At 54.2% G+C, this 13,106-nt stretch overlaps 1 protein-coding gene across 3 annotated transcripts in view; it reads left to right on the forward strand.

The window, feature by feature from the left end:
* KIF6 (kinesin family member 6) overlaps positions 1–10,263 on the forward strand; it is a 390,416-nt gene extending 380,153 nt beyond the window's left edge. For 2 of the 3 annotated variants that reach the window (XM_067753072.1, XM_067753074.1), the window contains 2 exons: positions 1,813–1,902; positions 3,519–5,484. In XM_067753072.1, the coding sequence (XP_067609173.1) occupies positions 1,813–1,902; positions 3,519–4,251 (823 nt within the window). In that variant the 3' untranslated portion in view covers positions 4,252–5,484. Of the gene's footprint in view, positions 1–1,812; positions 1,903–3,518; positions 5,485–8,961 lie in introns of those variants that run through there. The other variant, XM_067753073.1, reaches the window with a different exon arrangement.
* Positions 10,264–13,106: the final 2,843 nt, after the last annotated feature.

The raw sequence follows: 13,106 nt of genomic DNA on the forward strand, positions 1-13,106 counted from the left end.
GCTGAGGAGATTTCTAAGCAAAGTGCTGAGGGAGAGGCTTGGCTCCTCCTGATTGCTTCAGCAAAATACAAGAAGAGAGGAAAGATTTGAAGGTGGAATTATTAAGCAAAAAGGAACTAGAACTTAAAGATTTGGGAAGCTCTCAGCCTATCCGTACAGCAAAAAATGAGAAAACATCTTCAGAAGAGAACGCTAGGAGATTAGTGTGGGTGTGAACCCCAGACTTCATCAGCCTCCCCAGCAGAAAAACTGCCAGACTGAACTGAAGCAGAAGGAGATGGGAGGAAGAAAGGAAGGCTGGTGGACTTCTCGGACCTCACAGGACAGGACCATAGAACTATTCTGTTGTGAATGGGCACTATCCTTCAAGACAAGGGAAGAATTTCCCCAAAGGCAATTCAGAGATCATCACAGCTGCCTCCTCCATTTCAAAAAGGGAGACGATAGCCTTGCTTTCAACAATCCAGACAGCCTCTGCCCAAGGCTGTGGGGGTGGGGCCGATCAGCAGAACTGTGAGGGCACGACCCCTGCCCAGCAGAGCTCAGCAGCAACTCCACCCATGGGTCCAGAAGACAGGACCCTCACCCCAGTGGGTCCGGAGGGTAGAGTGTCAAGCCAAAGAGGATTGTTCTCAAGCCCTAGGATCTCACGAAGTTTGCATTGCTAAGTTTTGGACCTGCTTGGGACCTGTCACTCCCTCCTTCTTTCCTGTTTCTCCCTTTTGGAATGGAAATGTCTATCCTATGCTTGTCCCATCATTGCATTTTGGAAGCACATAACTTGTGTGGTTTTACAGGTCCACAGCTGGCAAGGCATTTTTGCCTTAGGATGAAGCATACCTTGAGTGTCACCCATATCTAATTTAGATGATATTTCAATGGATGAGATTTTGGACTTTAGAGTTGATGCTGGCATAAGTCAGGGGCTGGTGGAATGGAATGAATGTATTTTACATGAGAAGGACTTGAATGGGGGGAGGGGCAGGGGCAGAATGTTATAAACTGAATGTGTCCTCCAAAAATTCATATGTTGAAGTCTAACCTCCAAAGTGATAGTCTTTGGAGGTGGGCATTTAGGTCATGAGGGTGGGGCCCTCGTGAATGGGATTAGTGCCCTGATGAGAAGAGGCCAGAGACTTAGCTCACTCTCTTTCTACCATGTGAGAACACAACAAGAAGTCGGCAGTCTTGACCATGCTGACACCCTGATCTCAGACTTGCAGCCTCCAGAGAGAAATAAATTCATGTTGTTTAAGCCATCCAGTCTGTGGTGTTCTGGTATAACTGACTAATCATCATCCACAACAGAGGATTCTTGGCTTCTGCCATAGTCTGCTTGGGCTGCCGTAGCAGAATGCCATAGACTAAGCAGCTTAAACAACAGGGACTTATTTATTTCTCACAATTCTGGAGGCTGGGAAGTCCCAGATCAAAGTCCACAGGATCCACTTCTGGTAAGAACCCTCTCCCTGGTTTGCAGATGACGGCCTCCTCCCTGTGCCCTCACCTGGTAGAGAGACGGCTCTGATCTCTCCTCCTCTTCTTATAAGGGCATCGATCCTATAATGGGGGCTCCACCCTCATGACCTCATCCAAACTAATTACCTTCCCTCCAATTACCTTCCCTCCAGATACCTTCCCTCCAGATACCATTACCACCTCCAGATACCATCACACTGGGGATTTGATTTCAATGTATGAATTTTGGGGAGACAAACTTTCAGTCCATACAGCTCCTAGATATAAACTCTAAATTTCTCTTCTGTAAACCTCCTCCCATACCTTTTTCTTTTGTCGATTTATCTCTTGCAGTGACGTATATGCCAGGAAAATCCTGCCCTCGCCTGGCTCCCTCCTGCACAGCCAGGAGCAGAGCAGCCCCAGCAGCCCCCTGGAGGACAGGTCTGTGGTCTTCCCACTCTGACACCTGTGACAGCCACTGCTGTGGGTGCAGCAGGCTGAAATCGCCAATCTGCTTCCCTCACAACCCAAGGAGCCCCTTGTGCAGTGGCTTCACAGACAGAGCCCAGGGCAGGCCTCCGCCGTGGTACCCCAGGAATTCCCTGGGATCTCTCACAGATGCCAACTCCCAGAGCCAAGGAATTTTCCCCAGGGTCGCTGGGGCCCCATGCAGGCAGAGTGGCTTCATGTATCCTTGTAAATGATGTACCTGGGGCCATTCAAGGAACAGGAGCCAGCCCAGGGGCAGTTCCACGTGGCCCACCAGCCCTGTGCAGAGTCCCCAGGCAGGGAAGGGCATGGAGTTGAGAAGCCTGGCCTCAGGCCTGTGAGCCATTCACTCCAGGATGAATAAAGCCGGCGAGGCCCCTCCCCAGCACGTGTCTCCACGCCCTCTGACTAGAATACCTGCATGCCCTTCTTCCCGTGGCAGGCAGGCCGTCCAAGGGTGAACTCCACCCACCGTCCCTCCCAACCCTGGACAGAGCACACAGCTCCAGAGCTGTCCCAGTCTCCCTGCCGCAACTCTGCTTTAGCACTTCTCACTGACTTGCAGCTGGAACGCCAAAAATTACATGTGATAACGAGCAACCCTTTGCTCTGTATAATCCTCGCTGCCTTCTAAGAGAGTGGATACTGTCACCTGCTGTGTGGAGTGACAGGTGTGAGGATGGACGCTTGGCAGAGCCGGGAGGGTACCTTGCTTTGAATTTTCTCAAGGGGGATTTTATGTATAGGAGGTGGATGGAAAAGGAGGAGGGAGAAGGTGACATGCATCCCTCCCTTTTTAAGGGGATTTCACTTCTTACAAATCTCATTGGCCAGAACCCGGTCACCTGACCACACATAGCTGCAAAGAAGGCTGGGAAATGCCGTTTTTTAATGTGGCAACTTGCTGGGCTAAATATTATGGTTCTGTTTTTAAGGAGAGAAGGGAGAAGACTTATCTCTGTCTCAGGAGCAACTAGCTAAGCCATGGTAGGGGATGGGGATGCAGTGGGGACACATCCTAAAGGATACGACATCTAAGTTGGGTGCTAAAGGAATCTGGCCCCAGGTAGAATGGGCTTGGTTTGGGTAAGTTAGGGGCAGGGTGGGGGGAGGGTGTGGGTGCAGGGAGAGGAAGGTGGGGTGAGGGGGATGGAGAAGATGCTGAGAGAAAGTCTGTGCTGCTGTGTAAGGCTCTGAGGGGAGAGCAGCCCAGGAAGAGGAGACAGCGAGGCAAAGGGCCTGAGGCCAGAAGGAACGTAGTGTAACAGAGTAGCAGGGTGGCCGGAGCACAGTGAATGGGCCCACATCACACAGAGACGGAGTTTGAATTTCATTCCAAGAGTGATGAGAAGCCACTAAGGGTTTGAGCCAAAGGGCTGGGGGACACGTGCCTCGTCTGGGTGCAGAAGGATTGCTGTGGGGGCTGCAGAGAAGGAGGGGGGCGAGGAGGCAGGAGCCCACAGCCCCTGGGTGAGATCCAGTCAGTGAACATGGGAAAGCACTATGGAAAGGTGAGCTCTGGGGCCAAACATAAGGCGTGGTAAAGTGTGACCTGTGCTTGTCCCCAGGATCCCGGAGAGGCCAGTGTCTTCGGTCCCGCTCACGGGGGACAGCCAGACAGACTCCGACATCCTGGCGTTCGTCAAGGCCAGACAGAGCATCCTGCAGAGGACAGGTCAGTGCACCTTCCCTGGCAGCTCCTCCAGGGCCATGGTCAAGGGGCGGCGAGGGGGGGAGGCTAGAGCCGAGGAAGCTGGAAGCTTCCCGAATGTTCCTAAAGCCTCGGGCCTGGCCTTGCAGTCACTTCACGTGTGCCTGCCTCGGCCTCCCCCTGGAGAAAGCCCCAGAAGGCAGCACTGGACACACCGAGACAGGCCAAGGGGGTGGCTGGCCCAGGTGCCCCGGCCCTGCTTGGCAAAGCTGCTCTCCCTCCTCCAGATCTTCAGCGTCTCTTGTTGCCTGTCCCCAGAGCCCACTCCCCTCTGCACAGCCCCCTCCAAACAGGAAGGGCTGAGTGATGGTTTGGTAACTTGTTTAACCCCTGGCTCCAAATTTCACTCTCCTTTTGGAGCGTGGTCCTTGCCAGCGAGTTGGAGATGTAAACACCACTTAAAAGCTCAGGCCTGCGGACATGGTAACAGTTACAGAAGAAATATGTGGTGTGTCAGAAACAGGATGAGAAAGAGAAGACCCTTCCTGGCCTCCCTCACTGACCTCTCCCCTTCGTCTTGGCACCGGCCCAGCCACCGTGGACAGGCCTTCTCTTCTCCTTCCTTCTCCCTGGAGACCCACAGGGACTAGACTCCATCCGGGGCCCCCTACCCCAGCCCCGCTTTTAGTCTTAGCCTCATCCCAGCACTGTAATCCAAAGGCTACTCGTCAGGCTTGGCATTGCTTTCACACGGCAGCAAGGCACCCTGATGGGTGAAACGGCCGACCTGGATCCTATGATGTCCGACTCCTGCCCCGAGAGGCCTACACGCAGCTTCACCGCCAGCTCCCTGCAGTTTAGATAGTAGGAGGTTTGCACGTGGACAGAGCACCCCCAGGAAAGGGTGGCCTTTGTCATATCATCCTCACCCTCGCTGGGATGCCGGCCCGCTGACTGTTCTTTCTTCTTCACCACTAGCACCAGCAGCATCAGCGCCATTGTCAGGTCTTTTCTGAGACCTGGGACCCGCCATCTCTGCCACCAACCTGCCGTGACGCCCTGACCACATAACTTGCCTTCTCTCATCCTCAGGTTCCTTGTCTAAAAAAGAAAAACAATTGAATTCAGATTCAGTGCTCTCCAAGGCCCCATCTCTCCCCCAAATACTCTAATGATATGTATCAGACACAGAATAATACTGAACAGCCAATCAGTGAATGAACACTGCATTTATTAGGCACCATCTGTATGTCAGGCCCTGTACCAGTGCTGGGGCCATATCAGTGAACAGGACAGACTCAAGCCCTTTACATTCTGGAAGGAAGAAGACAGACAATGACCACATCGACAAAGACATAAGGTCATCCGAGGTGCCAACGAGTGCTTTAAGTAGCTGCAATATGTAATGTGTAGAGATCCCCAGGGACACGGCGGTGGGGGGAGAGCTTGAAACTGATGGCTGAAGAGTGAGGATGGCGTAGCCATGCGGTTCTGGGAGGGAACCTTCCACTCAGTCTGGGAAGAGCAGAACGTGACCAGCCCTGGAGGGGAAGGAGCTTGGCTTGGTTACAGGCAGGGGGAGCCGAGCCAGGGAGCAGGGCCAGATCACATGGACCTTGCAGGTGAGGGTAAGGGCCTTGGCTTCCATTCCAGGAGTGGTGGGAGCTCTGTGAAGAATTTGAACCACAGCGTGATGTGATCTGATCAGTGCTTTCGAAAGCTCGCTCTGGCTGCTGTATGTAGTGTAGGCTGTGGAGGGCCGGAAGTGGCTCACTTCTCAGGGAAGCACCTTCCCAGGAAGGTCCAGGGGGAGGGTGGCCGGGACTTACCTGCCGCCTGAATGGGACACGTGAGGGTCATGAAGACTCGCTTATATACTGAAAGGGAAGGCCCAGTGCTGGGTGTGGGGGGGGGGGGGAGGGAATTTATGATTTGGGAAAGAGGACCAAAACTGCAGGAGAAAGTTCTTTGAGGAATTGGAGGGGATGATGTCCAGGACATAAGTGGAGGGAGTGTTGGCTTTTGGGGCTGGGAGACACACCCCTCAGTGAACAAATTCATAAAAACCAACCGTTATTTGTCCTGTCAAGAAGTCTACAAATAAGCAATACTTTAACGTTATGGTTACTTAGCTTTTGTACACATAATAGAGATGAGATCATCCAACCTTCTCAGAAGAGAAGAGGCAGACACCCAAGGTCTATGTCAGGATGGCGTCTTCCTGCTGACACCAGGCCCAGCTGGTACAGAAAGCTGGGCCGAAGACTGGGGCGCTTCTACCACAATGCGTATGGCAGGGTACCAGTTATACGTTTCTTCCGCATATATCATTCCCTCAACACTCCTGTAAATTACCCAGAGCCAAGAGTGCGATCCCCCTTTTGACAGGAGAGGGAACTGCTCACAAACGGCAGAGCCAGGAGGACCCTGGCCTCCCGTGCTCGCTCCACCGGGGCCGTGCTGTCTGGAAAGCCACCCTGCTGGCGGGTGTTTTCTCTTGGCCTCCACCCTCCCTGCAGCTGGAGAGCTTTGTTCTCCAAACAAACAGCAGCCTGGAAGTAATTCATCAAAACAAACAGAAGTTCGAGGGTTCCATTTTTATTCTCAAGGGAAAGAAAATAATTCCAGGTTCTTAGTGACCATGGGGCCACAAGGAAGCTGAAAACAGGGTGACAAAGGGTCCCTCTCCGGCCAGGTCGGGGCTGAGAGGCAGCAGGTGCAGCCTCTCCCGATGCACAGATGGCCCAGGTCCCACCGCGCAGCGCTTTCTACGCAGCCCACTTATCAGGCCTCCCTGGCAGGCAAACACACAGGCCGGGGCCCAGGCACTTCCCCAGCCAAAGCAAACACTCCCTCTCCCCTGGCCTGGGCCCCTCTGCTCTTAATTTAGCGGCGCTGTCTGCCTGGGCTCCTTCAGAAGTGCTCATTACAGGGAATTTGTGACCGTCAGCCTGGGAGCAGCAGCCCAGAAAGAGTGATTTAACACAAGCCTTGCCCGACTTGTCCAGCTCTTAGACTTCACCAAGGGCCGGCATGAATCTACTTGACTTAGGACGCGTGGAAAAGCTGTGGAGCGTTTAAATCCCTGCCAGGGGCGCACGTGGACAGGTGTAAGGGGCGTAAGGGGCGTTAGTCATCCATGGTTTCAAATCTGTTTCTAACTGCCAAGGATGGCTTTAAGAGATTAACCCCTTTCTAGAGTGCCTTCTGTTTTGTTTTGTTTTTAATCTTCCTTAATCCCTGAGTTTGGAAGTATTTCTGTCTGGACGGGAACCTTGGTGTGACCCCCGTGACCACGACGCCCTCTTCTCCAGCTGGTGCCAGGAGGAGGCTCCAAAGCCCCCTGAGCTCCCAACCCCACCACCTGTGTTCTGAAAAAACCCCGGCTCTCTCCTTCAGTCAGGAGCCCTCCCAGCGAAGCGGAAAGAACACAGATCCGAGAGGGAAGAGACCCAAACACAAGGGCTGTCTCCGCCATGGGAGACCGTGGGCAGGTCACCTCCTCCAGCCTCCCTGTCACATCTGTCGAGTTCAGATTCCACCTTTGCCTGGGTGGTCAGCCTCTCCTGAGATAACGTCCATAAAAGTCCCCTGTAAACTGCTGAGCGCCAGGGAACCATCATCGGGGAAGCTGGCCTCTGTGCTGAGGACTGGTCCAACACAGACCAGCGATTGTTTTGTAAAGGGTGCAGCAGTACCCTCCATTCTGGGAATCTACAGTCACAAAATCCCAATATAGACTGAGAGCTCCAGCAATTAAATAAGGTTCATAAAGTAGAGAGTGCACTGGAAATGGCACATCTGTCGTGGGCTGAGGTCCGTCTGTGTGAGGAGCTGTGTCCTGGTGACGTGCGCACTCTGAGCCCAGCCCTGCGCCCCAGCCCTGCCCCCAGTCATCACCGCGGGCAACTGTCTGCGGGGAAGGTGACAGCCCGGGGGTGGGGGCTGGCTCAGACTCCTTCCCACTCCTTCCCACTCATCCTGGCCCTGGGTGCTCGTCCGTGGGGCAGAGGAAGCATCAGACCCGTGACTTACTCAGCAGCCACATGCCTGCTGGTCCCCGGTACCTGCCCTCGCCAGTCCTTGGAATAGAGAGATGCAAGCAACGGGTTTCGGCCTGGCTGTTCCTCAGAATCGCCCGGACCCACCCCAGAGATTCTGATTTAACCCATCCTGGGAGTGGCCTGGGTAGGAGGATTCCAAAGGGCTCCCCGGGGGGTTCCAGTCTGTAGCAGAGCTGGGAACCATGGGTCCAGGGTGACTAGAGCACATTACCTTCCCACGGTCTGGTGTGTCTGACATTCTCCCTTCCTGTCCTGGGATTCAATCAGGACAGCTAAGAACGTCTTAAAACTAAGGACCATCTCCATTTAATTAACCAGTGAGGCCTGCCTGGGGTCTTGCACACAGAACTAGGTCTGAAGGACCAACGGCTCACAGCCTTGAATTGTTTTCACTCTCTTCCTCCCCATTATCTCCCACATTCGATGTGTCGCAGAGAATTACCAATTCTCCCCCAGCAACAGCAAGCGGACCACGCCCACACTCTCGCACTGCCGGGTCCCCACGGCCACACCCAGCTGCCCGTGCTGCCTCACCCCTCAGCCTCTCTGCCTGCTGCAATTTTTTTTTAACACTGTGTTCTTTACCTGAGAATCTTCAGAAATTCCCTTTTGCTCTTATTAGGACAGCCAAACTTTAAGCAAATTAACTGCACGTCACTCACACTAGTTCTCACACTTTTCTGGTCCAGTGAGTCTGGGTGGGCCCAAGATTCTGCATTTCTTAACAAGCTCCTGGAGATGCCAAGGCTGCCGGTCCGTGGATCACTCTTTGTGAAGCAAGGAGCTATGCTAGCTACGTTGCTCTTTCCAGGTACCTTGTCTGCTCCAGCGATTTGGAAATGAGGAAGTGAGGCCCAGAGAACAAACATGTTTTGCCCAAAGTCACACCACAGGTTGGGGACCATCCTGGCTAGAACTCAGGGGTCCTGCTTCTTAGTCCAGAGAACCCTTCTCCATATCCAGCTATGGGAGGCTACAGGATGGAGCCACGTGGTCAGGAGGGGCCATCATGCAATACAATGAACATCTGGGGCAAAAAGCAAGGAGAGAATCTCTGCGAGAATTAAGTCGGAGGGTCAGTGAAAATCGTGGGATAGGAGAAGGAGGGTGGATCCTGACTCAGAGAGATGAAACCTTTGCAAAGGGGAGTAAATGCAGCCCTGAGAGGTTAGGCCCTGAGAGGTGCCTTGCCCGACACCCAGAGTGGTGACCTGCAGCCTCCTCCCCTTGCCTTTCCATCCAGGAGGGGTCTGTGCTCCATGCACAGCCTAACCAAGAACACTCGTCTCCTTTCAGGTTTCCAATAAGCGTCCACCATGCATTGCGGCAGCAAGAACGGAGTACAGATGAAGGCCCCGTCTTCAGCAGCGATCTGTGGGCTGCTGGAGCAACCGGTGACTTTGATTCTGGTGGAGGGGCTACTTCTTTAAGGATGATATCTTGGAGGCTGCCAGTGAGGCTGGGGCCAGGCTTACGGTGCCATCCTTGCTGTGGGTGCTGGAGCTGCTGGCAGTCAGGCAATGCCAGGGTGCTGGGGCGGGATGAGGGCTTTAGCTCACTCTTGTGGTGGTGTTTCACGCAGACGATCAGAAACTTTGAGATTATGAAATAGTACCATCCTAGTGTAGTGGCAGGGGAAGCTCACACTGGTAGAATGAGGGGGAAACAATAATGGGTTATTTTTAGTTACTTACCCACCCGCTCCCCTGCCCCAGCCCCTGGTTGAGAAGCCCAGGAATGGTTGGGGCAGGCTACACAGCAGGTCAGAGCCAAAGACAAGGCAGTGGAATCCAGGGCATCTGGATAGCCAGTCCTGACCTCCCAGGCCGGACCCTCCGCCACGGCCTGGATGACCCGTAGGCAGTGCCGAAATCAGCTGTATCTCCAGGGAGCCACCCCTGCTGCCCCACTGCAAGGTCTAAGGACATGGCAGCACCCATCCGGGAGCTCTGCAGAGAGCTGAGAGGGGCAGTGTGGGTGCCCTGGGCCTCGCCTTCACCCCGCCTCTTAGGGCTCTGCAGGATTTGGGCCGATTCTCCCCGCTCCCACGGGGGGAGCGTCTGGGGGGGGGGGTCTCGTCTCAGGAGCCCTCTCAGCATTCCAGACACAGAGCCAGCGGCCCGGTGGGTGGGCCGCCCCATGCCCACCCGGAGCCCCTAGGGGAACTGCCGCCTACCTCAGGGTCCTGGCAGCAGGGGTCCAAGCCAGCTGCAGCGGGGGAGGGGAGTGGAGGAGGGAGAGGGATGGCACCTGGAGATGAAGCCAACTGAATAAAAGTTCTTGTCCGCTGCTCCCATTATCTCTGTCCCCTAAGTGCAGGCCCTCGCCACCCCAGAGAGAGAGCAGAGAGAGAACACGGCATAATCGGCTTCCCCCACCCCTTTTCAGGTCTGGGTAAAAGGATCATACAGGAGAAGCTAGATCATGACATTTCATGTCATGAAATATCATTAGAAAACTCGTTTATATCATTAGATATATTTATATCATTAGAAAACTAATGCGAATGGGAGGACCTGGTTGTTGATATATAGCCAGTTAGTGGCAAATGTCCTCTCCTCGGGGGGCTTTCCCTGATCACCCCAACTAGAGTGACCCCCTGGTCCTCACTCTGTTATATTTTCATCATTACTACCTGACATCTTTCTTTATTTGCTTTTTTTTTTTTTCCTCTTGAGGCTTGTGGGATCTCAGTTCCCCAACCAGGGACTGAACCTGGGTCCACGGCAGCAAAAATGAGGAGTCCTAACCACTGGACCGCCAGGGAATTCCCTATTTGCTTATTTTTTAATGGTCCGCAAACCCCACCACCACCGCCAAGACTAAAAGCTCCATGACAACAGGGACCTGTCTGTCCTGCTCATCACTGTGTCCCCTGCACGAGCTGGTACTCAATTCATGAGTATCAGAGTCAGAACCAGCTCTCCTGCTTCTCAGGCCCCCACGACCTCCCTCGGGCTCTGTGACTGAGGCCCACTGGGCATTGTGGCCCTCACAGTTCTCTGGCACGTGATAAGTCCTCAGGAAAGTCCATAGAACCGGGGGAGGCCAAACAGCCCTTACAGCCTGATTCGAAAAACCTCCCCAGAAGTCCACAGGGCACACACATAAATACACGCACACTCTTTCTCTCTCAAGAGCCCTGAGGATGGTGTGGAGTGGGCCAGAGTCCGTCAGAAACAGCCTCAGTGTACCTGGCACACCTTAGTGCCCCGGCCCTCTGGAACTGCTTACAGTGTGTGGACTGTAGCTCCCCCGCCAAGAAGTTATCTCCTGGATCCAAAGGCCTTATTGACAGGGACATGTGGTGTGGCCCCATGCAGGGTGCAGATCCACCTCCTAGAACAATCACTAAGGCAGGAGAGGAAATGAAGAAGAGAGGAACACAGCTCCCAAAGTCCCTCCCAAGGGAAGCTGGCCTCTGACGTGGACACCTGCTCCACCACGGTGCATCTGCCCCAAAGCTCTTTGGCCCCTGCAAACGGGAGAAATGGATGAAATGTTCTGAATAGACTCTCCAGCAATGCACCCAGGCTCAGTGGAGCCATGAAGAGGTCCAGAGTATCTGAGTTCACTCCAGGCCGAAATGTGGAGCTTTCCAAAATGTCTTCCAGAAAGCGGCCTGGCCAGTGACCCAGCCCAGTTCCTACTAGAACAGAACTGGCTCTGCCATTCCCTTGGCAGGAAGTGTTAGGAAGAGGGAGGTGTGGAATGTGACTTTCTCGGACCTTGAAAAGAGGGAGTTTCAGAAAGCAGATAGAGAAACTGTGGTAGATTGAATACCTAGCCTTAATTCTTCACCCCCTGTAATAATAATGATATACATCCAAAGCTTTGCCATGGCCTCATGGGAGCAAAGTACACTTCCCTACCCCTTAAATTTGGGCTTGGCCCTGTGACTTGCTTTGGTCAGTGGGATATTGGCAGATATGATACAAGCAGAGGCGTGAAATGTGCTTGCATGGTTGGGCCTGCCTCTTGCACGCCAGTGATCTGCTTGGGAAGATCATGGTCTGGGCAGGTGCCGCCCCCTGAGCCTACATCCCAGAACATGCAGTGAGCAGACCTGAGCCCAGCCTGCGGTGCTGGAGCCTGGAGCAGAGTTTCCCCATCAAGCCCAGTCCAGGTCAGCTGCGCCCCGGCTGACCCAAAGACCCATTCTCCTGAAAGTAAATGGCTGGTTGTCATTAGCCACTGAGACTTGGGGTGGTTAGTTATGAAGCACTAATTGTAAGAACAGCTACAGAAATTGAAACCAGAGACAGTCCCTGACTAGACCCGGAATTTCTCAGAGTTCATTCCGTCCCTCCGTGCTGCCTATCGAAAGGCACTTGAGAGCACGCTGTACATGAAAAAGTGGGACTGCCACTTATGGCCATGATAGAGCAACAGGGACCTGAGTTAGCCTCCTTCTTTAAGCAATTGAAGACCAGACAAAACTGTAAAACAATGGTTTTCAGACATGGGAGCAAAGGCAGTACAGGACATTGATCCCCAAGAGAAGAGAAACAGGTGAGGTGAGCCTTCCCATCACCTGTGTGCAGGGCAAGCCTGCAGTGCAGGAGGTAACCTGCCCTGGAGCAATCCTCAACTGACGGGGACAGGAGCTGGCGGATAAACACCCCAGCCTCCTTCCGCCCTGGGGGACAACTCTGAAGTGAGCCCTACACGGTGTCCCCGAGAGCCCAGCAAGGTGGAGCCCCCCGATGCCCACAGGGGTCACCTGCTCCGTCACACACACTGCGTTGGCCGCCTTCCTCCCCGTCTCTCTTGCCCTCTTTCTTGGGATCATTCCCTGGGATCACTTCCCACACGAACTACTCACACCCACATTCGGCCTCAGAGTCTGCTCCGAGGACAGTCCAGCTCAGGCAAGGACATCTATTTCAGAATCATGGGGTGGGGAGGGGGCTCTTGCATCCAGCTCTCCGGGCTGGTGAAAATGAGAGCCGCCTCCAACTTCAGCCAGAGCCCCGCTCTCCACTGCGCTACACCCCGGGGCTCAGGGAAAGACTTCTCGTGAGAAAGGGATCCTGCTGCTCCAATCAACACTGGAAATTTCTGAACAAGGTCAATAACCGGTATGTTTGTTTGATTGTGTGTTGGTCTTGAGCCTTTCCCTCGAACCTCCCCTCCGCTTTCCCCTCCCTCTGTTGGTCACCCCGTCGGGCTGGACCTCCCCTGACGTCTTACTCTCTGGCCAGGAGGGCGACAAAGCCCCACACACACCTGCGCCCCCTGCCTCCACACAGGAGGCTCTCCCACACCCTTCACTGCGGGGACACCGCCAGGAGCCCAGACACCCACACACAGAGCTTGTTACTCTGGCCCCGTGTGCCACCAGCAGGGTCTGAAACCAGAGCTCCTTCTCTCCACCTGCCCTTTCCCCTGCAGGGGACGTCCCTGGGCCAGGGGGGCCTTAGCCCCTCCCCTTACTTCCG

This window comes from Pseudorca crassidens, chromosome 10, assembly GCF_039906515.1.
Source record: "Pseudorca crassidens isolate mPseCra1 chromosome 10, mPseCra1.hap1, whole genome shotgun sequence".
In the NCBI taxonomy this organism is placed as follows: Eukaryota; Metazoa; Chordata; class Mammalia; order Artiodactyla; family Delphinidae; genus Pseudorca; species Pseudorca crassidens.